The following is a 27,276-nucleotide window of genomic DNA, read 5'->3' as shown; positions in this document are numbered from 1 at the left end:
CAAAACCTGTTTAAAAAAATTTATCTCCTTTCCATTCTGTCAGATTTCCACATGGGATGGTGCCTGTGGAGGCCGCAGAACATCTATTATCAAGAGAGGGTCAAGGCCCATGTCTAAAGCAATCATGGAGGGCAGAAGCCGTGAGGCTCTCTCAGAATGCTTACACTGGCTTTCTAAAATAACCCAGGTTCCAGGGTGGAGTGGCATATTAAACATAAGGTATGTCCGTGAAGTGGAGGGTGCATCTGAGTTAGCAACGCCCACTGCGCCAAGCCACTCCCTCTAAGGGATGGCCTTAGAAATCTGTTGGAAATACACATGGAAACCACTTGCAGGGACTGGCAGGGACAGCACAGCGTGGTGATGAGAGGAACCCTTGGTCACTAGAGCCAAGTCAGACCAGAGTTTGAAACCCTGTTCTGCCTTTCAGAAAAACATGGACAATGAGGTGCCTGGGTGGCTCAGTCGGTTAAGTGTCCCAACTCCTGATTTTGGCTCAGGTCATGGTCTCTCTCACAGGTTTGTGAGTTCGAGGCCCGCATCGGTCTCTGCGCTGTCAGCACAGAGCCTGCTTGGGATTCTCTCTCTCTCTCTCTCTCTCTCTGCCTGGTCTCAAAAATAAATTAAAAAAAAAAAAAAAAAAAGGAAAGAAAAACCTGGACATTGGAAGCTATGAAACAGTCCATATCTGGAGGGGTGTGGTGGGGATGTTCATAGGAGGCACAAAGCAAAAGCCTGATTCATTTCCTCCCCCTCACTTCTTCTCTTAGATGGTAGGAAAAGGCAAAAGTGAGCCCCTTCCTTCTTTCCCACCATTCTAGAACTTGGATACTAAGTTTTTATGCTACGTGTCTTAAAGACTATAATTTTAATTTGACCACCAAAAAGTATTTTATTTTCTCATAGTCATGTTCACTATGAATCACTTAGGAGGGAAAATATGCTAGCGGGCAGAAAGTGCTACAGAAGGCCTTACGCCAACCGTGGCTGACACTACCACTGATCACCGGTATCTCGTTGTCCTGTCCCCCAGGGAGAGGGATTACACATCCCAGCCCCTTTACAGTTAGTTGGAGCCAGAACCAGAACTAATACTATCGAACATTTAAGGGTCGCTGATTTATTCTTTCTGGAAGAAAAGCTGAACCTGACTCAACCTTATTATGAATTTTACATACATTCTGGAAAGATCTGCTTTGATGTATACTGACCCGCTTTCTCTTAGACAGGCATGACACTGACACACACTAGGTCTGAGGCACAGGAAATTCCACAAAGATTTGTCTTTACAAACATCTTTAAGCTTCATCTTCAAATTGTCAGGCCACGGGCTCCCTGGGCCAATGCGCAGACTACGCGCAGCAGCCGTATCCAGCTGATCCTAAAATGATGGGGTAGCACTTTGTCTTTCTGTAACGTCCTGCTGGAAAATCTCAGGCTTTTGTAAACGCAGAAAGGACTGTTTCAAAACAGAACTGCCACTGTCATACTTTGGTTGGGTAGACATTCCCAGAAGGTCTAGGAGTGACATGTGATGACTATAAAGGGAATAGAAATGAGTTTCATTCAGTGGCAGAAATTCCCAGGGAATGCATTTTAGAAACTTTTCTTCTAAAGCAAACAGATTCAGCACTTGGGTTCTTTCTTTCCTTTGTCTACTCAATTGCTCATCACAATGAATTGGTCCGTGATCATTCTGTACAAGTTTCCTCAAAAAGTGTTTCTAAAAAAGAGATCTTGCAAACGCAACAATCTTACGGAAACAGTAGTGCTGAGTGAATTTGTTTTCTGAACGGTAATAAAAAAGGGCTCTTTTTCAATGGCAGTATATTTCCTACGTGCTCATTCCTACTAACGCCCACCTTTGGGGAAGCTACAGGAAGATTAGCAGTTGCAAATCCTGCCATAAAAAAGCAGAAGACAAGGGGGCAGTCACACTAGAGCACAGTTCTGATGTGGAATCAAAACTGCCCCTTGTTCATGAAATCCTCACACAGACCACAGCCGGGGAAACGGTGAAAGGGAAAAATTGCCCATATATGGCAATCAGTTTTGACACGAGACTCATCAATAGCCCATTCTTTCCCAGGCACATCATTATCTATCTGATCTGCCAAATCTGATACTTAACAACATTGTCTTCGGAACAGTTGACATACCCTGGAAAAGTCTGTCTTGTAAATCACAAAGAAAGATGACAGGTTTCACAGATTTCATCAGTGGTAAAGAGAAGGGAGGCATAAAGGAACAGACACTAGGATACTCATACTCTCTGGCACAATGAACCCTATGAACTGAATGTATTTCGAAAGGGAAAATACTCTCCGTACCTCAATTTTTATTGAGGCCAAACAAGAAACCACCGACTTAACCTATTTATCTCAGCTCCTAACTAAATTGAGTTTTCGGCCTGTAAAGACAAATGAACAGGCAGATGGCATGATCTCATGGTATAAAAAGGAAGTGGAGAAAGCTGAATCAGGGCAGCAGACCCCTGAAGCCATAGCTTCTCCCTCCTACCCCCAATCCATAGAAATAACAACAAAAATTAAAAAGAAAAGGAATCCATAACTATATTGTCAAGTAAGACCGTATCCTTCGTGGACCAAACACTACAAGGAACTCCTCGAAGTGAGAAAACAATCCAGAGCAGAGAGATGGAGAGAAAACACAGTTCCGAACATGAAAGGAGGGGACTTGCTATAAACATGAAATCAGAGATTCTAAGCTCAGAGGTGGCTGATGCTCTGAGACGGAAACACCAAGAGTAACTGACCTGATGCATTCAAGCAGGCTATTGTGGAAGCAGCCACCTGGCCAACTACATGTCTACTCGCCCACCTTGGACGGGGCAGAGACAACACAGTATCTGCCCCCAGGTGAAAGGGGTAGGAGTGGAGAGGCATGGCAGTCCACCCAAGCCAAACAAGGGAGCACCCACATCCAGAGACAGGCTGGTGATACAGGCTCATCCTGCCTTCCCCTGCAATGGCTCTGTAGAAGAGTTTAGAACTTTAAAAAAAAAATTTTTTTTTTAATGCTTATTTATTTCTGAGAGACAGAGACAGCACGTGAGTGGGGGAAGGGCAGCGAGAGAGGCAGGTACAGAATCTGAAGCAGGCTCCAGGCTCTGAGCTGTCAGCACTGAGTCTGACGTGGGGCACAAACGCACAAACTGTGAGATCATGACCAGAGCCGAAGTCGGATGCTTAACCAACTGCATCACCCAGGTGCCCTGCGTTTAGAACTTTAAAAGAAGAATAATTACTAGCCTCAAAAAATACAAGAAAAATATAAGAATGGCAACGCATTTCCACATAAATACATACATACATACACACATAAATAGCTTTGAAATTAAAACTGTGACCACTGAAAGTAAAAGCCTAGTGATGGCTGAACGCTGAATGATACAGCTGAAGAGCAACTCACTGAGCTAGAAGATCCAGTTAATTCTTCTAGAGTGTAGCACAGCAGAGAAAAGCTAAAGGGTACACAGAAAACAGAAACAAAAGGTCAAAGATCTCTTAAATGGAGGAATTTGAGAAGAATAGAGAACAAACGAATAATAAGAGCAAAGACAAAAAAAAAAAATAGCCCAGAATTAAAGAGGAGATGTCTCTGACTGAACAGGATTAATAGAAAAAGACCTACTCCTCTACATCAGAATATGTAGGATGATGGAAAAAAAAAAACAAACTAAAAATAAATCAATAAAACAAGGGAGAAAGGACTCTAATTAAAATCCCAATACAATCAAGGCAGCTGGATAAGTATTTCATTCAAATGGTCAGGAGGACTACAGATCAGATCTTTCTTTCCACCTCACCTCTGAGATTTTTCCAGGTAACACCAACACCACTGTTAACAGCTGGTCACCCAGGCCTTGGGTCTCCACTCCGCTGCTGTGCTTCTCCACCCACTTCAGGGAACTATGTAAACGAAGTTGTTTACATCGCACCCTGGACCTCAAGAGTTGGAAACGTTCCGCTAAACTGCTGACTACAAACTCTAAGCCTATGACCCTTCTTAGAAAAAACGTTTTTTACCTCAAGATGTGCAGTCCTTGTAGCTTACCTGATTCTTTCACACTGTCAGGTCAGCACTGCTGGTTCAACTTCCTTCTCCAATTTGCCTGGATCCCAAGCAAGACTCCTGATCTTTTGTCAGGAGCCTCCATTAATTTCTCACATGGCCGTTATGCCACGTCTTCCAACAAATTCCTAACTAGAATCAATCTCTGCCATCACAACTGCCCTAACTGCTGGGCTACTGAGCCCCCAGACACGGCATAACCAAGTTGACTGTTGGCTCCATGTCAAGTGTCTCATCTGGGGCCTCACTTGAGTCCTTGATGGACTCAAAACCGTCTAGAAATTCTTTCTTCATCTCTTGTCAGTCCCTGTGTCCATTCTTCATAGAGGCTGTCCAAACCTCCACCATCTTTCAAAGTCCTCTAGCTCACCTCAGCTCCCCTCGCTCATAATAAATGGCTTAGTATATGATCAGGCGTTTCCCAAATATCTTTTGAGAGCTATTAGTATACAATGAAATATTTTAAGTGTGAAGATACAACAGGTTAAGAAAAGCATTTTTCGGGGCGCCGGGGTGGCTCAGTCAGTTTGTGAGTTCGAGCCCCGCGTCAGGCTCTGTGCTGACAGCTCAGAGCCTGGAGCCTGCTTCGGATTCTGTGTCCCCCCTGTCTCTCTGCTCCTCCCCAACTCATGCTCTGTCTCTCTGTGTCTCAGAAATAAATAAACATTAAAAAACACAAAAAGAAAAGCACTTTTCAACATAAACCATACATCTCCTTTATCTCTAAGGTTGGTTATTCCTTCCAACTGCACTTCACACTACCAGCTCTCCTGTCTGGAACTGCCTTCTGCTCTGGCTTGAACCACATCACTCTTCTCTTTCTCCTCCCACTTGTGACAACACCCTCCCCACCTCCTCCAACCCCTCTGCTAACATGCCAGCATGCCTCGGATCTGTCTCCCTTCACGGTAACATGCTCCCTAGGGGATCACACCCATGCCCACAGCTTCAAGGACCATGGACATATGCCAACAATGACCTCCCCCATTTACATCCGATAACCCAGACTCAACTATCTGACTGCTTATGACACATCTTTACCAGACGTCCCCGACACACCTGGACCTCAACTTATCAAACTAGACTCACTAACTTTACTCACTCATCTGCTTCCCTATATTCCTCTTTGCTTTACAGAAATGCCATCCACCTAGATTTCCAAAGAATAAACATTAAATCACACTTCCTCTTCCTTCACCTCCACGCTCACGTCATCAAGTTCAGATGACCTAGTCCAAAATGTATGCCAATGTTTCCCTTGCTCTTTGTTCCCCAAGTTACAATACCTCTCTGACCTCAAACATGCTCTTCATCTCACACGAATCCACACCAATGAGTGGCAATCTGGGCTGCACATTAAAACCGCCTACAGAATTTGTGAAGATCCTAAAGTGCGGGGCATACCACAGGCCAAAGATTTTAGAGTCTCCAAAGGTGGAAGCCAGGCATTAGCATTCTTTACAAATTTCCATATAATTCCAATAGGCAGCCAGATTTAAAATGTTTCCGGAACTGAAGATGTTGAGCGCACAGATTCAAAGTGCATAAACAATGAGTTAAAAGTCTTCAGCATGATGGGAGCAGCGGGAAACCAGGAACCTAGACTTCTAAGGCCTGATAAGATGTTCTGGGAGAAAAGAGCAGACTCTTCCAGATGCACAAAGCTAGGACTCTGCTACACACAGACCATCACTGGAAGAACTACCTTCTGAAGAATACACAGTTTGATTCTTCAACAACGTGGGTTTGAGCTGCACGGGTCCACCTACACATGCATTGTTTTTTGATAAACAGAGTACAGTACTGTAAATGCATTTCTTCTTCCTTATGATTTTCTTAAGAACATTTTATTTTCTCTATCTTTATTACAAGAATACAGTATATGAAACCAACTATTTATGTTATTGGTAAGGCTATGAGTAGTTAAGTTTTGGGGAGTCAAAAATTATACACGGATTTTCGACTGGGTGCGGGTAGCACCCCTACCCCCCACATTGTTTCAAGGGTCAGCTGTACTCCACTGTGAGCCAAGATCAGAGAGGTATTTAATACTGACCAAGTCTGGATTCCACCTAGAAAATACAAGATGTGTGAATGTATGCACCACTGAGAGGTTCCAGTGACCTTAATAAAGGTAAAATCGCTCCATGCAAAGAAATACATTTATAACAAAAGTATTAGCAGGATTCTGGCTAGTTAACTGTTTTCTTGTGCTTTTGCAGAATTTAGTCTCAGTTTTCAAGCATTCAGTTTCCAGAACTTTAATAAAAGGAAGCAATGACAATGTAGCAATGTTAAAAGATGTTTACCACTTTCTTTCATTGCAAAAAAAAGATGTAATATATTCACATACTTATCAAAATATCAAAACAATTTTATTTTTTGCCATCAATATCTTGTTTTCTAGATGATCTAAAAATAATTTAAGAATTCCAAAATGATAATCATTCAGTTCCTATAACACTCGACTTGGTTTCCTTTCATTATTTCTTAGCAAATTCAACCATACATGTTAATTTTATTAAATTAATCATCCGTATTAGATTCTAAGATTTACCACAGGGAAGAAAAAAAGACTCTTAACCAAGATGATAATTATATATTTAATACATCTTGCTTTTAACAGCAATTTTCAAAGTAAACACATCATAGACCTTATAACTTATTAAAGATTTATAGTGCTTACAAAGTTGATTCTAAAAATATACCTTATTTGTTCTAAATGAATAACATTATCTGGAAGATAGAATAATAAATTATAGTAGTATGTTTACCACCACTATAGTTAAGATTGTGTACATATATTCAATATGAAATCCTTTTAGGATTTTCTCACTTTCAGCCTTAAAACGTAAAAGCAGATTAAAGTTTGGCATACAAGATCTCAGACTGATAGCAATGGTTTTAAAACCAAAAATTACAAGATATCTAGTTGACGTATTATGAGAGCATGGGCACATGCACATACATTTTTACATGTACATCCTCTCTCTCACTCAACGCAGTGCGCGCGCGCACACACACACACACACACACACACACACACAGAGTAAGCAGAAAGCTCCACCCTTTTGTATCAGACAACTGCCATCAATAAAAACTGGGAAAAATTTAACTAAAAATATGTTTAAACCACACTTACATGGTTCCAGGTGTTAGAAGGATATGCACAAAACTGTTATCAAGATCTTTAACATGCACAATATGCCATCTCAGTACATTCTTAAACAGGCTTAAACTACTCACTAATGGGCATATGAATACCTAAAAAGTGATGTGCTCATCCATTCCCCAGATGGCATTCCAATGATAATCAGTCACATGACCCAGCCTGGCTAATGTGGTTTGCTTTACAGAGCCCAACAGATTACAGAACCCAGGAGAATTAGAAACTTCATTTTGATCGGTTTGGGGTTTTTTGTGTGTTCCATGTGCAAAAGGAATGGGATTCTGTATCACAAATGACAATATCATTTAACACTTTGTGGCACTGTAAAAGGTCATTTTTGTATTTCTAAAACACATTCATTCCAGCTAAATTTCCCAATGGTACCTTCTTTTAATTATATATAGTCTCGCAGATTAGACTTAAAACAATTTAATGCTGATAACCTCTCCTGCTCAACACTTTTACCTCCAGTGTAATTCCTTTTTTGGACTCTCTCCAGTAATGCAGGTTTGAAAATGTTCTACAGACGTTCATTTTCATTATAAATTAAAACACCCAAAGCTCTCTGAGACAACATTAAAATAGAAACTAACCACACATTAGGGCACCCATAGCTCATACTGCTGTGATTAGAAAAATAAAAAGGCACAACAGTAAGCAAAAGAGAATATGCCAGCTTTCCATTTTTGTTTTTCTTTTTTTTTTGGCTTTCCTCCTATTTTATTTCACTAAGTTTATTAACAGTTCAAGCATTCTTATACTCTGCATGACAATAACAGAATATTTTGGCACATCAACATGGTGATACAATATATGGTATGTTTAAAAAATTAATTTAAAAATTTCATCTATTAATGAACATGTTTTTAATGTAGTGCATATATATTTTATAGTTATTTAAGTCAAATACATAAAGGTTTGTAACTGATTTACAGATGAAGCAATCACAGATTGCAGTAATATATGCGTATGTGCATGTATATGCATATGAGCATATGTGTGATGTATGTGTGTGTAAATATATACATATATATGTATATATACACGTATATACTTGTGTATATATACATATATATGTGTATATACATATGCATATATATACACACACACACATACACACACACACACACACACACACACACACACATACACACACACACACTCACACACACACCTATACACCAATCAAGGGGAAAACTGCATCCTAGCAATTTTACAGTCTGACGTTTTGTTGGTATAGCTATCATGCCCTTTTCAGCTTGTTTTTCTGTACAAAAGATATATTTTTGCCTTCTTCATTCCTGATGAGATTTTTCTGCGATAACTTTACATTCATACTGTAAAAATTAAAAGGTTAAAAGGTTAACAGATTAAGGTTTATTTGGGATACCAATTTCCATATAAACTAAAAATTAATACTTTATTAACACATGCCCACTTTATTTGTCAAAGAATCTGAGAGTTATGCGATGATTTGAATTAAATGACAAATGTGATAGGGAAAAAGAAAGTTCACAGTCTAGAAGTGAAAGGAGACATAGAAAATGCAGGCAAAAGACAAGGTTACTGCATTTCAAGCAAATAACAACAGTATGATTCAGATCAATCTTACAACATGAAAGGAAGCAGAATGGGTTTCTTTGAGTGCTCAGTAAGGTGAATCAGCAAAGGAAAGGTCATGAACTTAATGACAGGACTGATACAGTGAATTCAGATAATATTTTCTCAAATAGCTTTACAATTTCAAGGAAAAAATCTGTTACATTAGCAAAATCTTCTGGTCAAAACCGTTATTTTAAAAGTACAGCTATAGATGTACACCCACAATTCAAAATAAAGGAAACTAGGAGGCTTAAGATAACTGGGTGGCTAGATTATTAAAACGACAGTAACATAAGCCACTCAATTCGCCTAGCTGGCTACAACGATAAAAGTGACAGCACTTATTCATGAAACTGCTGTGGCCCTTGAATGCTTCTGTCTGACCCTTGCCATCTATGACTGGGGTTATCGACAGTGTCCTTTTTCTTTTTAACTAAAATGATCAAACACCTTGATTTGCCAGAGATGGTCCTAATTGATAACTACTGAAGCAACACAGTCACTAGTCATGTCTCTTTTCACCTTTAAAATTGTCTCTTTGATGGAGTAGAAACCTATAGATTAGTTTTTTAAAATTAGAGGATAAGTCATAGCACCTTATCCGTAACACATTTTAGTTTTTCTGTCCAGTGGTTCCTCTGACTTCTAGTATGCTTGGTTTGGAGAAGACCTGTCTCTCATCTCAATAACAGATGAAATAAGCATCAGCTTACCATTGCCAGTTGTCGACCAATGTTTCCCATTGTTATGCCTCCAGCAAAAAATATACACGGTAACCAAGAGCGAACATAGAGAAAATCTGGAGATGTATATCTAGAATAATAGAAATGTTTTTAACAACCCACCGAGGAAGTACAATGACACTTATTAATGGAAATAAGCTGTTACTCTGTAAAGTGGCTAACCCAATTTTAAAAGCTCAATTCTGAAATCATTTGTCATTTATTTTAGGAAACAAGCACCAAAAAGAATACTTACTGATAAACACCATTATAGACTAGCAGTTGAGTGACCAAGGTTGCCAAGAAAGCGATTCCTACTCCAAGGCCAAAACCACTTCTAGATCTATCAAATGTCCACCACAGTCCAATGGAGAGTGCAGCCAGTGTGAGAGACAACTGTATGTTGTTATCAAAATCCACTTTCTGAGATCTGTGTTAAAGAATCATCTTAAAACTTGTAGCCACATAACACCACCTGTTCGTTTTCCTAAAAGATGTTCCTGTTGGGACGGGAACTGATTGCTTATTCCAGAGCGTGGTCAGTCTTTTCATACAACATATTGACACTGGGTGATACTAACTCTCTCTGATATTTACTAAAGATACACAGAGCACATGATAATTTCATTAATAGATCCCACCTACATGTAATTCCTAAAAAAAAAAAAAAAAAAAAAAAAAAAAAAAGAAAAAAAAATAGCACTCTAACAGTCACAATTTATAAGATCAGACCCATTATTTGAGAAATGCTTTCTTGGCTAAAAATGTAACCAGAAGCCTCAGAACACAAGTATTGCTAAAGGAACATACTTTTGCTAAAAAAGAAACCAATATCACTTCTCAAACAGGTTCAGAATTACTTGAGAATCATACAAGAACTTGAAAATAGAAGAGTTGACAGCTATTTAACAGGGTACCACATTCTCTGTATGATTTACTGACAGACACATTTTATAATAATGCAGTTCAGAAACAAGAGTACCAAGGACACAGTATCCCTTTCTATTATGTCAACTGTTCTAGTTTTAATTTGTTGAGGATAAAGCCTTGAAGTGAACATTATCTTGCAACCTGCCAAGCTATTTTGGTGCCTGAGACTTTCTGGTATAGGACAGTTTGCTCAAATGATATTTTATTTCCGTCACCTACTTAAGCATCTATTCACAAATGTACGGCCCTTTTCTACTCCAAAATCTCTGGGCAAAACGAAGCTTTACAAATTCAATTTTCTCATTTCTTTGCTAGAGGATTACACTAAAGGAATTAATTTCAAGTATCATTAAAAGGGCATTATCTATGTCCCAAAGGCCACATCTTGGCACTATATCCAGCTCCCCAGGGGAGACTAGATATTTCGCCAAGCTAACTGGCCATGCTGCAACTAGAGAAGAGAGAAGAAGTTCAAAAAATGCATACAAAACTATTTCTTACTTCCTTTTGACATCCTGTTGTTTACCACCATCCCCCTTCCCCCACCACACCATCTGGTATCTCCAAAACCTGGAATTCAGGTTTGCTTAACTCCTCAGTATCCGAGGGCTATTGTTGGCCACTCCCTCAAGGTCATTTCTTGATTAGGCTTGACTTAACAAAAAACCTATAGTTTATTGTATGCTTTCTGGAAAAGCTTCCTTATTCTTTAGCAGGCATCATACCTAAAACTCCAAAGAAAAGGTTATATGCTCTGATTTTTCTATGCAATAAACATGCTTTTAAAGAGCAGAATTTGATATTAACTGAGTGCTACCTATGATAACTAAATTAACTTCATTAAGGGGCAAAGCAAAATAAGGTAAACAGGTAAAACACATTAATCTGAAAAATAGTACCATGTCATTTCTCAAATCTAAGGGACCTAATATCAAGTCTACGTTATAAATTTATGCTAAAATTTTGCAAACATTTTGGATTTTACTTAAAGGGCAGGCAGAACAGTTAAAAATTGCTATATTCAAATGTTTCATTGACAGAGAAAGAAGATGACCAAAGCAAAAAATTTAAATTAGACATATAAAGGTTTTTAAATCCCAGAAAAGGCTATTTAAATGTCTCTATTCAAAAACACCTGAAACATCTACAGTAGAGCCATCTAATCTACCAGTTGGAGAGGAATTTACACGCTTATAGGGCTCTGGAATAGAAGAAGCAGCCCTTCATAGACTCAAGTCAGGATCTCCGGGATCCGGTCTCAGCTCTGTCCTAGCCTTGCGGTATGAACGCTTTAGCAAAGTACCCAACCCCTCCAGCTTTCATTTGTCTTACTATCTTTATAAAGAAAATGTAGAACTGGGTGATTTCTAGTTGTCCTCTAGATAGAATATTCCAGGAGTCTATCTTTTTAAACCCTTCTAATCACTAGATTTGTTTGTCATAAAATCCTAAATCTCAAAGATGTCACCAAGCTAAACATGTTAGGAAATTCTTTCATGTAAAAGGAAATGGGAAACCAAAATAATAACCGCCACTGAGGGCCTTCCAAATTCACAGAGCCCTATGGGCTAACACAATTGGGAAGAGAAAGGCTATGTGTTTGTGGAATCAAGGACCCTATCGCTTGCCTCCATTCCTCCTCCCAAGCCTTTCCAGAATACCTCAGTATTTTCTGTAAAAGACAAGGAATCTACCTGCCACGTGACTGACAAGGAATCTACCTGCCACATGACCTCGCCTCTCTCCAGCTAACTGCCAGCCCTGAGCCTGGTACAGAGCCACAGGAGGGAACCCTGGGCAGCCTGGCCCGCATTCCACGCTCATCCCCGCACCAGAGCTCCTGCCCCTCCACTCTCTAAGCCACATCTTCTAGAAAAGGGATGACTGAACTAGCATGTCCCAGACTCTCTTTTACAAAGGAAAGTCAGGGGTGGGGGAGAAGAGAAGCAGGGAGGATGACAGGATAAAAACCTTATGAGGCCAAAAACGTTTGTTCTGGGGTTGACATTTTTCTCTGTGCTGTGGGGGAGAAGACAGTGGGGAGAAGGGAAACAGAGGCCACTTCACCCTTCTAGCAAGGACACTATAAAAATACTCATTCACGGGCGCCTGGGTGGCTCAGTTGGCTAAGCATCCAACTTCGGCTCAGGTCATGATCTCATGGTTCGTGAGTTCAAGCCCTGTGTCAGGCTCTGTGCTGACAGCTCAGAGCCTGGAGACTGCTTCAGATTCTGTGTCTGTCTGTCTCTCTCTCTTTGCCCGTCTCTCACTCGAGCTCTGTCTCTCTCTCTCTCTCAAAAATAAACATTAAACAGATTTTTAAATAAAAAAACCCAAAAAAATAAAAATACTCATTCATCACAAAATAAACTGTCAGAATCCTTAAATGATCAAATTTTAAAAATATGTACCTTAGGCAAAAAAGTTCTTTTTGGTCAATGTCCAAGCTGAATATTTTCATTATGCCACCTTTAAGGACATTTATGTGGTTTGCTGGCATTGATTAGAACCAATAGATGAGTCTGACTTTTTCTGAAAAAAATTACAGGTTCCTTAAGTTAGAAACAAACTAAAAAAAAAAAAAAAAAAAAAAAAAAAGCCGCCAGCATGAAGCCACCACATGTCCTTCTTGGCAAGTCTTAAATGAAAAAAGAGGAAAGAAATCCTTTGAAAATGTACCTGTTTCAATCTCAGAGTTACCGAAACTATACGGAAGTAATGAAGTAAGCTAATTTAAGAAAAACATGCACAGTTTTTAAACATGAGAAGTTTCGAAATGTTACTGAAGATGTAAATGAAAGGCTCTACCCCTCCCTGTAAGCCCACAGCTGCTCCTGTGATGTTTCAACAACACGGCACACATTCTTTTTCTGGCTAAGGAGACACAGCACAGTTTGACAACAGTGAAGTTGCAAGGGACTGTTTAACCTTTGGTTTGTTGGAGCTGCTTTGTGATTATGCATTTTGTTACAGCGGAAAGGATACAGCGCTGGCATGATTTATACCAACAAAGACGGCTACGCACCGCATCACACTGGACCACTCTCTTTTAAATTTATGTGGTTCTCCTAGATGCCTGTCAATGCAGGGGTATAATAACCCAATCACAGCTGTGGAAAAAAGGAGAAAAAAAAAAATTAAGTCATCTCCAATGCTATACCGGCAAAACTTAAGCTAAAAGAGCTACAACCCCCATAACCATTTGAAAGACTGTTTAAAAAGCTCTTCAAGTTACTTAACATCAATCACGGATATTTTTAAACTTACATCCCAAAAGAAAAAAGATACCACCGCTGAAGAAAGCGCTGTAAATGCTTACCACAGTATCCTCAACTGTAACTGGCAGAGCACCATTTCAGTGCATGATTCACAATTTAGCACTTTGCACTAGATGATTCATGCTACTTTTCTACTACTACTATCCCTGAGATTTGAAAAGCATCAAACCAGTTGGCAGTTAAGCAATGTTCTCTCTAAACTACATAACCATGAAACATGCTATATAATGCCACAAACTATCTAAAGCAAGCTAGAAGCGTAAACGCATATAATAAGCTCATCACACACACCGTGCTCGTTCGGATGGCGATGGCTGTCCTGCTACACAGATTATCTTAGTTCCTCCAGCTTGTCTCCTGCACCCAGTGCTGGGTCCCAACGTTCCCCTGCACCCTGGCCCTCTAATGAGACTCTAGGTCATATTGTCAAAACGGGGAAACTTACAACAGAAATCTACATTTGAGCCTCCTTCTGCACATAGAAAAAACTTAGGAAATATAATCTGTAAGAACTATAAATTTCAGTTAAAATTTAAATTTACTCTTAAAAAGATAAGGAGGAATGATTTTAGTACATTTCTTAGTTTTGGAAAAAACATCTTTAATGTTAACTGTGTAGTTATGAATAACTATGCAAAATGTCTATGATTGAGACTCAGAATACTTGCACCCGATTTTTAATTAAAATACTTGTCAAACTTCAACATTTTATTCATTTAATGGGAGAGGATTTTAAAAGCTAAGTCGGTCATTAAAAAAAGACCTTAATGAATCAAAACAGTCTTCAGCAAGTTATAAGGAAAATGTACTTTTACAGATTAAATTAAACAGGAAATAGCTAGGCAGCTTTGATTTGCTAAACTTCCTAAAAACAGAATGGATATGTTGCCATTAAGTTAAAGACACAACTGTTACAATAGTTGAAAGCATGTTTAGAAGGTCCAATGCTACCTATGATGTATCTTGAAATTACTGTACCAAGATCTGAGTGCCTGAGGACCAGGAACCCCTGCCTGGCCCGGCAGTGGCTAGCTGTACCTTAACAAATGATGCATCCAATCATTAAGGAAAAATGGAAATCAATTAATATCACAAATCGCAGGCTAGCAGACCAGTGGAGCAGTCTACCATCTGGAGGTGAGCTGCTACAATGATATATCTGTGTCCTAATCTACAAATCTGAAAGTGCTCTCCTGAGTTAGGCTTTTGCTGAGCATAGCGGGTTCGCAGACCATCAAGAGATTAACAACAAATTTCAGCCATGCAGACCTCCAAAATCTGTTAGTAAATTTAAAACTTTCATATCCTATTCCTATTTAAAAGGCTCGGCTCTAAAATCCTGTGAGGTTAACTGACAGCACTTCCAAATTTCTACAAAATTAAAATGGCACCAAGCATGCCTAACAGTTGAAATATATCTAAATGAATGTTACCTCTTTTTTTTTTTTTTTTTTTTTCTCAAGGGGTCATGAAACTAACAGCTCATATCATTCCTCACTCTCACTCTCCCTCTCCTCCCTCTGCCTGTTGCTGAGTGAAATCAACTAAGATCAGGCATTCCAAGTCAATTTTCCTCAGCAGCTGATGCCATAGGTAAAGAATTATCACATAGAGAATACTGACGTGTGTGCAAAGAAATAAGTAAAATTGACTAGATTTGTATGCATGTGATGTCAGACTCACAAGGGAGAGACAACTGAGGAGAGAAAGCAAAAACACAAAAAGGAATTTAAACTGCCACGCTGCCAACCTTGGGATTTGCCAATAAAAATCAAATCCATTGAGTATGCATGGTTCTCGGATGCTCCCTGAGAAGGAGAATTCGAGGAAGCCTGTCACTTCCCATTAAATGTCTTCTTCCTTCCCTTTAAATAAAGGCATGGCAGAGTCTGATCACAATATCTACAGCTCAGTGAGGCTCCACTGTTTGAGAGCTCAGCAGAAGTATGTCTGGGCCTCTTTTCCTCTTTCTCCACTTTCTTATCCTAACAAGAGAGACCGTTAAAATCGTGCCAGTGTAACATTACATGCAAACATCATCCTGCTTAATCGCAGGGTTCTCTGATGCAAACTAACACTGCTTGGGATAGATTTAAGTTATTTCCCAGGGACCAGTTACAGCCTACCAAGCCAAAACCAGAATAAGTTTGTAAGACATCAATATTAAGTCATCATATTTTCTGGATGGAAGTGTGTTTAATTCAGTGATACACTACAAGGGACAGTGAAATCAAATGTTTTGCAAGGAAAGGGGGCTGAAAAAACAAAGCCACTGAACGAGATAGACTTTCATGGAAAACAGCTACAGGATAAGCAACGTTCCATTCAATAAATACTTAAGCTCCCATAATGTGTCTCGTTCTTGACGTTTGCTGGGGATTTGAAAAGAAAAAAGAGCAAAACACGATCCCAGCCCCAAAGTGATCACAGCAACAATTCAATACAGTAATACGTTAGGGGTAGCACTGACAGTGCCTGGTGGGGGCCCAGTCCTCTCTTGGCATGTGCTGAGGGAAAGTGGGGTGCTGAGGTTTCAGGAAAGCTTCACAGAAGAGGTGGCCCTGAGGCAGCAGCGCTCAGCAGGTCAGCGTGTGGAAAGGGCTTTCTAATCCAAGGGAAGCATTTGAGGAAAAGCACGGAAATTGCCAAATACCCACTATCACCTGCAAGTTGTAAGCTTCATGCAAAAAGGGAGCTTCAGAAAGCCTCAGAGGAAGATGAAAGTCGGCAAGGGCCATATCAGAGACTTCACCCTGCAGACACTGGGGAATCAGGAAATAATGCCATTGAGTTTGAACCAGATCTGGTTTGAACCAGATAGAGCGTGTAGGAACATGCTCCTACAGTAGCACCAAGTGCACCACACAGGACGGGGTAGCAGGCAGAGTTCAAAATCAGAAGCCAAAAAGGAAAAAATTGAAAATTCCCATCAGACTGGTAGAGGGCCTGCCTGGACCAAGAAAGAGACAGAGGAAACACAGAAGTTGGACACTTGGAGGTAAGAGCGGGAGAAGTCTTGCGGAGCTCCCTAGGAACTGGGTAAATGACTGCCTGGCCAACCTGGAAAGATTTGTTTTTTCTTTTTACATTAGACATTAGCTTCATAGGTTTGAACATAATTTGGTTACTTAGGATTTTTCGAGTCAGTTTCTCCAGTTAATGTTACTCACACAATGATGGTTATCTTTTTCCTCTATTCATTCTTCAGAAAGATTCCTTTGCAGCCCTCGGTAACATTCAAGAGGTTTCTAACTGATTCTAACGCACTGCACACACAGAGAAGTTAATCAGCTAGAAACACCAGCCATTATTAAATTAAAAAATAGAGAACCATAAAAAGGAAAATGAGAGCAAAGGCAATTTACGAGACTTCTCTACTGGGTGTCCCTCTAGAAGCATGGCTAGCCAATTTTCCGGCACTGTGTTATAGGGAAAGGTAGCAAATAACCAGGGGCCCTTTGGTTTGCATGTACAAAGTGGTGATTCTGGAGAACCTCCAGAAGGGAGCTCAATCTATGAATATTGCTGGACAGGAAAATGAAAGTACAATTTTCAGTTTTTCTGACTTAAGATGGTTAAGAACCTAGAGAGTTTTGAAAATGCATTCCAGCACATGTACAGAAAAACATATACATACTTTGAACGCATGTCAACTTGTACACGCTATGTTTCTTATACCACTGACTTTTTATTTCCTTGATACTTTCCCTAAAATTGGGGGCAGGAGGGGCAGAAATCCATTTTCTACCTTTGGCAACTTTCACAAATCTGGTACTTTGCTCTCATTTACTAAATACCATGACCTACCCAACAAAATCAGTAGCAGGGTTAACTGGAATCTAGATTTCCAAATGCCTCTCTACCTTCACTTGCTCAGTTACCTCGTGGAATGCACTGCTTTCAGAAGAAACACTTAAGCAAGAAATGTAAGTGTAAATACCCCAAACGGAGAGCTGTGAAGTTTGCAAGTGTGACAAACCTAGTGGCTGGGGAAAGAAAGGAAAGTAGGGACAAAGTGACTGAAATGCAGCATTAACATTTGGAATCTTCTTTCCTAAATATGAGTTTGTGGCAAAAGTGCCCACACCACAGCGGGGGACACAGCCCCTGGTCCTCTCCTTAATGGAGGTACAATGAAACCTCAGTCAAGTTCACTTGCCCCCCCGCCCCCACACACCCCCCCATCCACGAACATACATCACACAACACTATGTTCCATCCAAGCCTGGCGCTTCATCTGCAAGCTTCAAAAGAGACACCCTGAGGAGAGGGAAGTGTGAGTAGCTTTCTCTTCCCCTTCTCCAGCATGTGACATCTGACCTAGCTGCACCACTCACTGGTCCTCAGACCCTGGGCTCACGGATACCCTCTCTTTATCTCAGGTTCCTCATTCCCCCAAAGGAGGCATAATGCCAAAATATCACTCCCAAAGTTGCCCTACACATCCCTGGGGTTAAGGGATGTGCCTAGCGTGTGAGGAGGCATTCAATAAGAATTTCTCTCCCCTGACCTTCCTTTTGTCTATCCTGAAAAGATGTGTTCTTCCAAGCCCCAAAGAGCTTCAATTAGTAGCCAGACAGCAGCTATACCATAGGAGAAAATAAGCAAACCAGGGGTGCCTGGGTGGCTTGGTCAGTTAAGCGTCTGACTCCTGGTTTTGGCTCAGGTCATCTCACAGTTGAGGACATGAACACAGCGCGTCGGGCTGGGTGTTGACAATGTAGGGCCTGCTTGGGATTCTCTCCCTCCTTCTCTCTGTCCCTCCCTCCCTCTTTTTCTCTCTCTCAAAATAAATAAATAAACTTAAAAAAAAACTAGAAAAAGATGGTGGGAAAACTTAATTTTTGTCTTTTGAGTTTAGATGAAAGAAAAGAAAATATATGAGGGCTAGTAGATATGACAGAGAATAAAATATAATTTTGCTTTCTCCTGTATTTGGACTAGTTTGCCTATTCTCTCAGAAAATGTAACGATCTTGGGGCCACTAAGAATCTCTGCCTTTACAAACCTTAATGTGAATATTGTGATAGCGACATCGATTCATAAACCACACTGGAACCTTACGACAAAAATGCCCTTCAATCCATGCAATTGTCCACTAGATTCCACGAGGTCATTCTAAAACATCTCACACCTAACTCCTCACTCTTCAACCTCCAGCTCTGGGATGGACGTCAAGAAGGATCTACATTATACTGCAAAGTGTCGCTGATATTAAATATGAGACACCAAGTGGACGTTCCAAAAAGCAATTTCTCTCTCGATCAGAATTTTCTTCTACCACACAATGATGGCTCCCTTCTATCACTTTCTTTTTTATTATTAATCTATTGGTCTCCGTCATTGGAAAAAGCTAAAGAGTATCCATTATGGAAGCTCGGTATTACAAAGGCTTTCTGAAATGCTCCACCTTATTCATTACACATTGTCCACCAAAAAAGATCTACAATAACTCCTGAAATAGGATAACAATTTTTAAGCAAAGAGAATCTACCTTACATATCTCTTTAAGTATTCTCTATTCTTAAGCTACATCTGAAACCAAGATACCAAGAAGAAAGCATGTCCAAAAATCTAAAAAATAATAACATGAAGCTTTAATTTTTTTTTTAAGTTGATTTATTTACTTTGAGAGCTGTGCACACACACACTCAAGTGGGGGAGGGGCAGAGAGAGAGGAGCAGAGAGAAAGAATTCTGAGCAAGCTCCACACTGTCAGGATGCGGGGCTCAAACCGACAAACCATGAGATCATGACCTGAGCTAAAACCAAGAGTCAGACGCTTAACTGACTGAGCCACCTAGCGCTCCGAATTTGGGTGATTTTGAAAGTAAATTATTGCCCACATGAAGCTTTAAACTTGAATACAACTAATCCATCTTTAAAGTTTTCATCTACTTCAAAAACAAGGCCATAACATACACAGATCCAACCCTTCAAACCAAACAGTGACAATGATCATCAAAATAACTCAGAGTAAGACTTAATATGAGGTGGGTTGAAGAAAGGATAAAATTAAGAAGTTAAAAGCCTCAACCTGAAGGCAAGCAAGATTTGTTTTAGGATTAAATTTTTTTTTTTTTTTAATGTTAATTTATTTTTGAGAGAAAGAGAGAGACAGAATGCGAGTGGGGGTGGGGGGGCAGAGAGAGAGGGAGACTCAGAATCCAAAGCAGGTTCCAGGCTGCGAGCTGTCAGCACAGAGCCCGATGCGGGGCTTGAACCCACGGACCACGAGATCATGACCTGAGCCGAAGTCGGACGCTTAACCGACTGAGCCACCCAGGTACCTCTTAGGATTAAGTTTTTAATGTTCACAGGTCAGACAGAAATCAGACACGCTGGTACCTACCCAGTGATTCCATTTACATTACATTACATTGTCCTTACTAATCTAAGGACAGAAAGATCAGTGGAAGCCTGAGGCTGGGGGTGGGGAATGGACTGCAAGAGGGCACAAGAAAGTCCGTGGGTGACGGAAATGTGCCACAGACGGGCTGTGGTGGTGGGTCACACAACTGCACGCATTTGCCTAAACTCATCAAACCACTCATTTAAAACAGGTCTGCCGTACTGCATTTAAATTAAAGCCAGGAAAAATAAGTTCTGCTCAGACAACATCAGAACTCATGTGCCCTGCTTGCTTCCTTTCTAAGCATCACAGAAGCAGCCTACACATACCTGAGGCTGTGCCACAGCAGGGCGGCACCCACCACGCTGAAGAAAAGATGCTCGCGATCACGTCGGGCGGAAAGAGCGTCACATTTCTCTGAATCTGAAGTAAATTTAACACTAATGCAAGAAACACTCCAATAAAAAACAGCACCACTCCACGAATCATCAAGTTCACGCTCCTGCTAGTGATAGATGAAATATAGGGGCCGCGCTTTTTGGGCCCAGGCGACTCTGTCTTTCCTTCTGCCATGGTTTCATAAGTTCAGTAAACCGGCAAGACAAAAAAAAAAAAAAAAAAAAAAGCCTTCCCAGTGGAAAAACCAAATGTCTGTGAATCGAAGCAGGCCGGTGATCCTACAGTTACAGCATCTTGTCCTAAAAGAGGACCTACCAGAAATCCTGCAAGAGATAAGAAACAAGAAATCAATGTTTGTCTAATAAGTGATCCTGCAATTTTTCTGATTTCAATACTAATTAATTTCAAAGTACTAATAATGAAATGACAAGCTTATATATTTATGTAAATTAGTTACTTACTGAATAAGAAGTGACTTAAAAAGGATTTTTTAGGCATGATGTAATAAAAAAGTGTTTTTTTTATTTACCTGTATTTATATATTTACCAGGACAGAACAAGTGACCTGTGAGGCTCACAGGTTAGATGAATAATAAAAACAACTTGCCCCACCTCGGAGAAGAGCAGAGCAGGGTACCTGAGACAGTACCACCAGAGTCTGGAAGATTAAAATCCAGGTTTCTGTTTCTTCTACCTAAATCTCCAACCCTATCAGTTACAACAGATGGGCCTGGAGATTTAGGTAAAAATCTGTATACTTTACAAACGATAAAAGAATTAACATATAACATCAACATATTCTGACTGAAAATTGTGTAATGCCCACAATAACATGTGACTTGCTCATGAGGATGACCTCCCGAGGGGAACAACATGACCTGTTTTACTGTTTAACGCTTATGTATTTGAATTTTCGTGCAAGAGCATCTTACAAAACACAGACCACCACCCACTCACCTACATACACATCAAGCACAGAAACCAGACCTGGCCTGCCCTCGGCAGGCCACAGCTGTGTCCCACCCCTGCCTGGACCCAGTCAGCCCTGATTGCAACCCCAGGAGCTTTTGTGATAAATCTTTAATAGGAAGCAGAAGAAAGGACACGAAGAAAATGAAGGGTAATCCATGGCTGGACTCCAAGGAGTCTGAGCCACACGGCTCTTGACTCCCAAAGCTTAGAACTGTGCCAGCACCATCAGTCTAGGTATCTGTTCGTCTCACCAAAGCGATCTTTCCTTTGTGTGTGGCAAATAACATCTGATGCATTCTATGAGCAAACAAAACCCATGTGTAAACTGGGTACTAGGGAGGGGGTGCTGACCTTAGAAATAATCAGTGTAGGGGCACCTGGGCGGCTCAGTTGGTCAAGTGTCTGACTCTTGATTTCTTCTCAGGTTGGGATCCCTGGGTTGTGGGATTGAACTCCACATCAGGCAGGGTGCTGAGCGTGGAGCCTGCCTGGGACCCCCTCCCTCTCCCTCTGCCCCTCTCCCGCTCACACGCATGGGCACGCACGCTCTCCCCGTCTTTCTCGTAAAAGAAAAAAAAAATTCAGTATGAAAATGAGAATATCTGTGAGTCCTAGTAACTTTCACAGCCTATCAGTTCCATGTGATTAACACAGACAAAAGACTTTTTTTTTTTTTTTTCCCTGAACCTCTGCCACATCCAAAGCTCTGTGCCCAACACTCACAGAGGGAGTTCTGTCCTCAAACTAGTCCTCACAAACCTAACTTGGTCTACAGCATAACTGAGCTCTACAGCTTAGAGGACTACAGAAAGCAGTATGTATTATGGCTGATTCATGGGAAAATATACTCCAATACCAACTCAAAAGTCTAGAAAACACCTCCTGATCCACTTTTGCAGACTCTTCCTTGCTGTCGTATCCTGCATATTAGCATGCCGTATGTTCTCTTTACTTTTGCCAAGGTGTTCAGTAGCCACAGAATTCTTCATCATCATCATGGTCATGACTACTGATATAGCACCCACTGACGGAGGGCCTACTCCATGCCAGACACAGTTAGCTCGAATCTTCAAAATCATCCAAAGGTTAAGTATTACCATCCTCATTTCACAAATGAAATACAAAGTCAAAGAGATTTAGCAAAACTTGCTTATCGTCACATGACATGCAGTATCAGAACTGGAATTTTACCTTAGGTAGGACTCCAAAGCCCATCATCCTCTTCCCTCTAAACCCTGAGTCCCATTCCAGCCCAACTGCTCAGACTTGTTTTTCAGCACATGGATACATGTAAGGGTATTTGGTCAGTTAAAAGATGATAGACATGGAAAAACTAACTCAAGTATAAGAGATTGTCAACATAAGTGGGCAACTGTATAATAGCACAAAGATCGTAAGTGTACCAATGTCTTGAAATGTCCTTTACATCAAGGTGTGAAAAGATGTTTCCAAGAAGAAAAAATCCTATGGCCAATTTGCATACTGTGTAACACCAACGTTTACTGTGTAAGTTCCTTCACTTCCCAGACTTCCAGCAGACACAGTAACCCGCCCCAGCTCCTGCTGTTAAAACAGCCACTCGAGCACAAAGAGTGTATATACATTTTAAGTGGCCCCAATTCCTCTAGCAAATCATTTGTTTATGTCTGTGCTTTTTCCAAAAGCGAGTTAATGGCAAAGCATATGTGGCATTGAATTATGTTTCCAAAAAAGCAAAATAACTTCAGCTTTAAAAAGCGTTGTTCAATTGTGCCAGGCTCAGCTCACAATCACCAGTGTTTGTCAGAGGGCACTGGCATTTTGGGCAGGACAATTCCTTGTTGTGTGGAACTGCCCTAAGCATTGCAAAACACTTAATGTCCCTGGCTCGTCCCCACTAACTACCAGCGCATGCCCCCTCCCCCACTTGAGACAACCAAAAATGCCCCTACGTAGATTTCCAAATGCCCCCAGAGGGCAGTGCCCTCCCACTAAGAGCCACCATTGCTACAGACTATTTCCTCAAGCTAGAGACTTTCTAAACTATTTACGTGATTCTACCATAGACGTTTATTCAACCTTCCCTGGCAATGCTTGTTTGTAGTCTCCTACTTCACCCCAAAAGCATTCATTCTTTAAAAGTAACACAGTATTTGTTTGGTGTTTGAGTGTTTTTTAAAAGCTAATATTTTGGGGTGCCTGGGTGGCTCAGTCGGTTGGGCGGCCGACTTCGGCTCAGGTCATGATCTCGAGGTCCGTGAGTTCGAGCCCCGCGTCGGGCTCTGTGCTGACAGCTCAGAGCCTAGAGCCTGTTTCAGATTCTGTGTCTCCCTCTCTCTGACCCTCCCCCATTCATGCTCTGTCTCTCTCTGTCTCAAAAATAAATAAACGTTAAAAAAAATAATTAATTAATTAAAAGCTAATATTTTAAAAATCCAAGAAGCTGACTTTGATGACTATATAATAATATAATAGTATATAATTACCGGAGACAAAAATAAAAGAGTGCTTTAGAATCACAGTATCCTAAAATTTAAGAAACAGAAGGGAACTGAGAGACCATCTCTATTCTAGGGGGTATGTCAGCCTGATGCAAAACAAAACAAAAGAGTTGTGTGTGTGTGTGTGTGTGTGTGTGTGTGTGTGCGCGCGCGCGCGCGCATTTTTCTGCAGAGTTCCACAATTTATACCAAGTACTCAAAAAGTCGATGATCCAAAAGAAAAGTTAAGAACCAGTGATCTAACAGTTTTCTCATTTTACCAGCATAGCAAATGAGACCCAAAGTGGTCAAATGAGGGGACAAGATCAAGACTGTACTACTGGATCTTGCTACCACGGATGTGTAAAGCGTACTCCTGGAAATGACCAGACTCATCAAAGGGATAAGAAATTCCACAAGCTCACTCACTCCCTACTATCCAACAGCTAAGTTCCTAAAAAAAAAAAAAAAAAAAATGCTGTTTATAGTATCAGTCACACAACAGGGAAGTGAGTTATTTAAATTAAAGCTCTTGGAATTAAGTATCCCCCAATTTGTTTACTTTTACGTAAAGTTCAGTTTTCTGATTACATATTGGAATTTTTTTTCAAAACAAAATGTACCTATAACTTTAAATATTACTGTTACATCAACGATAAATTTGATTCTTCACCAATTTTTTTTTTAAGTCTAGATTTGAAAACTTTAGATTACTCAACAAGTATTTGCTGATCAGGGAAGAAGTCTTTGGTATAAAGGTTTAAAGAACAGTCACTCAACAGATCCTCAACAATAATCCTGGTAAGTAGGCAAGCGTATTTAATCCCCATTTTACAAAACAAAAAATGTTAAGTAACTTTCTGAGATCATAACACTGTATCCTAGGTAGTATCAGGACTAGCGCTCTCCCCCACCTCCCCAACACTCTGGCTTCATGTACAGTTCTTTCTCATTTCACCACACTGCCCCATCTACGAACATCATACAAAAACAATCCGTGTGCCACACAAGTGGCAGCTTTTAAAGTCATACTGATAAATACTGTTAATACCAAAACAATGCGTGGGTTTTTTCCCAAAAATTAACAAAGAAAAATCTCCCACGGTACATAAAAAGCTTTTAATCTTCCTTGAGTCCTGACCTACAGTTTCCATAAAGTACACTACCGAACAAAAAGAAAAATAGTTCAGACAGTTTAGATACATCAATAACAAATCATCAAAACTGGAAAAACATTAGTTCAGGTATATGACTGCCTGTCATATAATAAAATTAAATCACTACTGCACATCTTTTGCATCATGTGCTCTCTTAATTATAATGGCATTCTCAACATAGAATAAGCATAAACATCAAGAAAAACACACTTACATCAATGCAAAAGTTTAACTCTCCTTAAATAAAAGCACACGGATGTGAATCATAGTCCAGGGACACTAAAACTTGAGAAAGACAGACATGTGTGCCTTGAAGACACTGCGATTCATCTTTCCTTTCTACGTCAACATCCAAACACAGAAACCATTAATCAGGCAGCACTCACATCCCATTACTACTTTTAAATGTCAAATCTCAGTCATTAAAAAGGTTACACTATCATTTGGGAATAATTTTCTGATAACGATGAAAACAACTGGTCTCCAAATTTCTGAACTACATTTTATCCTCTCCTTTACTGCCCGATCCACACTTATATAAAAGCAACAGTTGTCAGTTTAAAAAGAATCAACCCCTTTCCCAAATGTACACGATTCACTGTTTGGTCACTTTATGTCAGATGTGTACTGAGAAGTACAACAAATCACACTCGTCAACGGAATGTCCAGAGAAAGAATCAAAGGGGGAAAACAGGAAGAGTACGTGACTAATATTTTTCTGTGGAGATCCCATAATTCAGGGAGCCTATAATCCCTTCACTCATTTTCACTCACTGGATGGCAATCAGAGCCAAGCGCCAACGTTGGAAAACAATCTAGCCACTGCCTGCTTGGCTGCCTTCATTCTTCCTGTACTTAGGACTGGAGCACGCCTTCCCCTGCAATCTTCAGCTCCATCGCAATACTGATCTGGGCCAGTTTCCGTGGCGGAGCTGTCCAGTCTACCCATTCCTTCTTAAAGCATCTCCTCATCAATCCTACAAAATAGTAAGCTCTTCATGGTGTATTTTCCTGGGCTAGGGAGCTACACCATACTTTCATAACTTTTTCCCAACACTAACAGGGCATGGGGTCACGATCACTTGTTTTATTAGCACACTTCTCCCCACCCCCCTCCTCCTCTCCTATCATCCACACTGCTTTTCTTTTCCAGATTGCCAATCCCCACTGAGCAACCCTAAAATCCCAGTAACTATCACCAACCGACTTCTACGTCCTGACAAGAGTTCTCTCTGCATTTACCCACATACGTACTCCAAAGGTGTCCAATTCCAATCCAAAATGCCAAAGTCCCACTCCTCAACCCAATATCAACACATCTTTCTGCGGATTCTAAACTTACTACAAAACCTACCTTTTGGATCCATCCCCTTCCCAAACCTGAGTCTCTCTGGCTACAAGCTTCCCAAGTCCTGACAGCTCTATGCTTGACAGCTCGCCGACCTCCACCCTCATCAGATCTCCAGGGTCGCCCTTCGCGGCGTCCTCCAGCCTTCTTTCCTCTCGGACACTCTTCCACTGTCCGGGGAGCTTGGGCCTCTCCTATGACCTCCGCCCGACCCCGCTTGTCCCCTTCCGCACCTCCCCGACCCTTCTCCAGGTAAGCGGAGCCCCTTGCCCTTCAGGCCCCATCTGTGGTCCTGGCTACCCGCATCTGCCAGCAAGGTTCCCAGGATGCAAAATCACAAGCAGTTCCTCTCCCCGAAGGCCATCCCCCTCCCCAGGCCGCTTCCCTCAGCACCAAGTCCCCCGCGCTTCGCAAGGGTACCCCAACTCACCCCCGCCTCCGCCATCTTCTGGGACCGGCTCCCGCCCCCCTCCGGCTCTTCCTCCTCCCCTCCCACAACTCCGCCCGACCTCCACTGCGCCTGTGCCGTCGACGAGGAGGTGCTCCGACGATCGGGGCAGAAGAACTTCCGGTTCCTACCGGCACCAGTCGGTGGGCCCGCGAGACGGGGCAAAACGGCTTCCGGTCTTCGCGCAATCCGAGGCCGCTGGTAGGCGTGGACTGTTTAGACGGTGGGAGGTGGCTGGGTCAGCTGTTGTTTGCTGCTCAGGCCACCGTGAGTTGTGACGAGTCTCCAGACCCTGGGGGCGGTGTGAGAGAATCGCGCGCTGACACACGCACACTCTCTGGGAGG

At 41.1% G+C, this 27,276-nt stretch overlaps 1 protein-coding gene across 1 annotated transcript; it reads right to left on the bottom strand.

The window, feature by feature from the left end:
• Positions 1-614: 614 nt before the first annotated feature.
• On the bottom strand, positions 615-27,002 carry INSIG2 (insulin induced gene 2). Its single transcript, XM_049615732.1, has 6 exons — positions 26,914-27,002; positions 20,478-20,870; positions 13,504-13,628; positions 9,845-10,011; positions 9,580-9,679; positions 615-8,601 (listed from the first exon to the last, which is right to left on the bottom strand). The coding sequence occupies exons 2-6, from the start codon at positions 20,719-20,721 to the stop codon at positions 8,560-8,562; spliced, it is 678 nt and encodes a 225-aa protein (XP_049471689.1). The 5' UTR covers positions 20,722-20,870; positions 26,914-27,002; the 3' UTR covers positions 615-8,559.
• Positions 27,003-27,276: the final 274 nt, after the last annotated feature.

The sequence above is a fragment of the Panthera uncia genome, assembly GCF_023721935.1.
Source record: "Panthera uncia isolate 11264 chromosome C1 unlocalized genomic scaffold, Puncia_PCG_1.0 HiC_scaffold_3, whole genome shotgun sequence".
Lineage (NCBI taxonomy): Eukaryota > Metazoa > Chordata > Mammalia > Carnivora > Felidae > Panthera > Panthera uncia.
The sequence above is the reverse complement of the archived record's forward strand: the minus strand, read 5'-3'. Positions and strand labels throughout refer to the sequence as shown.

Excerpts from the sequence above, each read along its gene's own strand:
- INSIG2 (XM_049615732.1), bottom strand. The coding sequence starts at position 20,721 with ATGGCAGAAGGAAAGACAGAGTCGCCTGGGCCCAAAAAGCGCGGCCCC. Across the intron at positions 10,012-13,503 it reads GTATAAATCATGCCAGCGCT|AAAGTGGATTTTGATAACAA; the intron begins GTATCCTTTCCG and ends CACAGATCTCAG. Across the intron at positions 8,602-9,579 it reads TTGGTCGACAACTGGCAATG|TATGAATGTAAAGTTATCGC; the intron begins GTAAGCTGATGC and ends TAATTTTTACAG.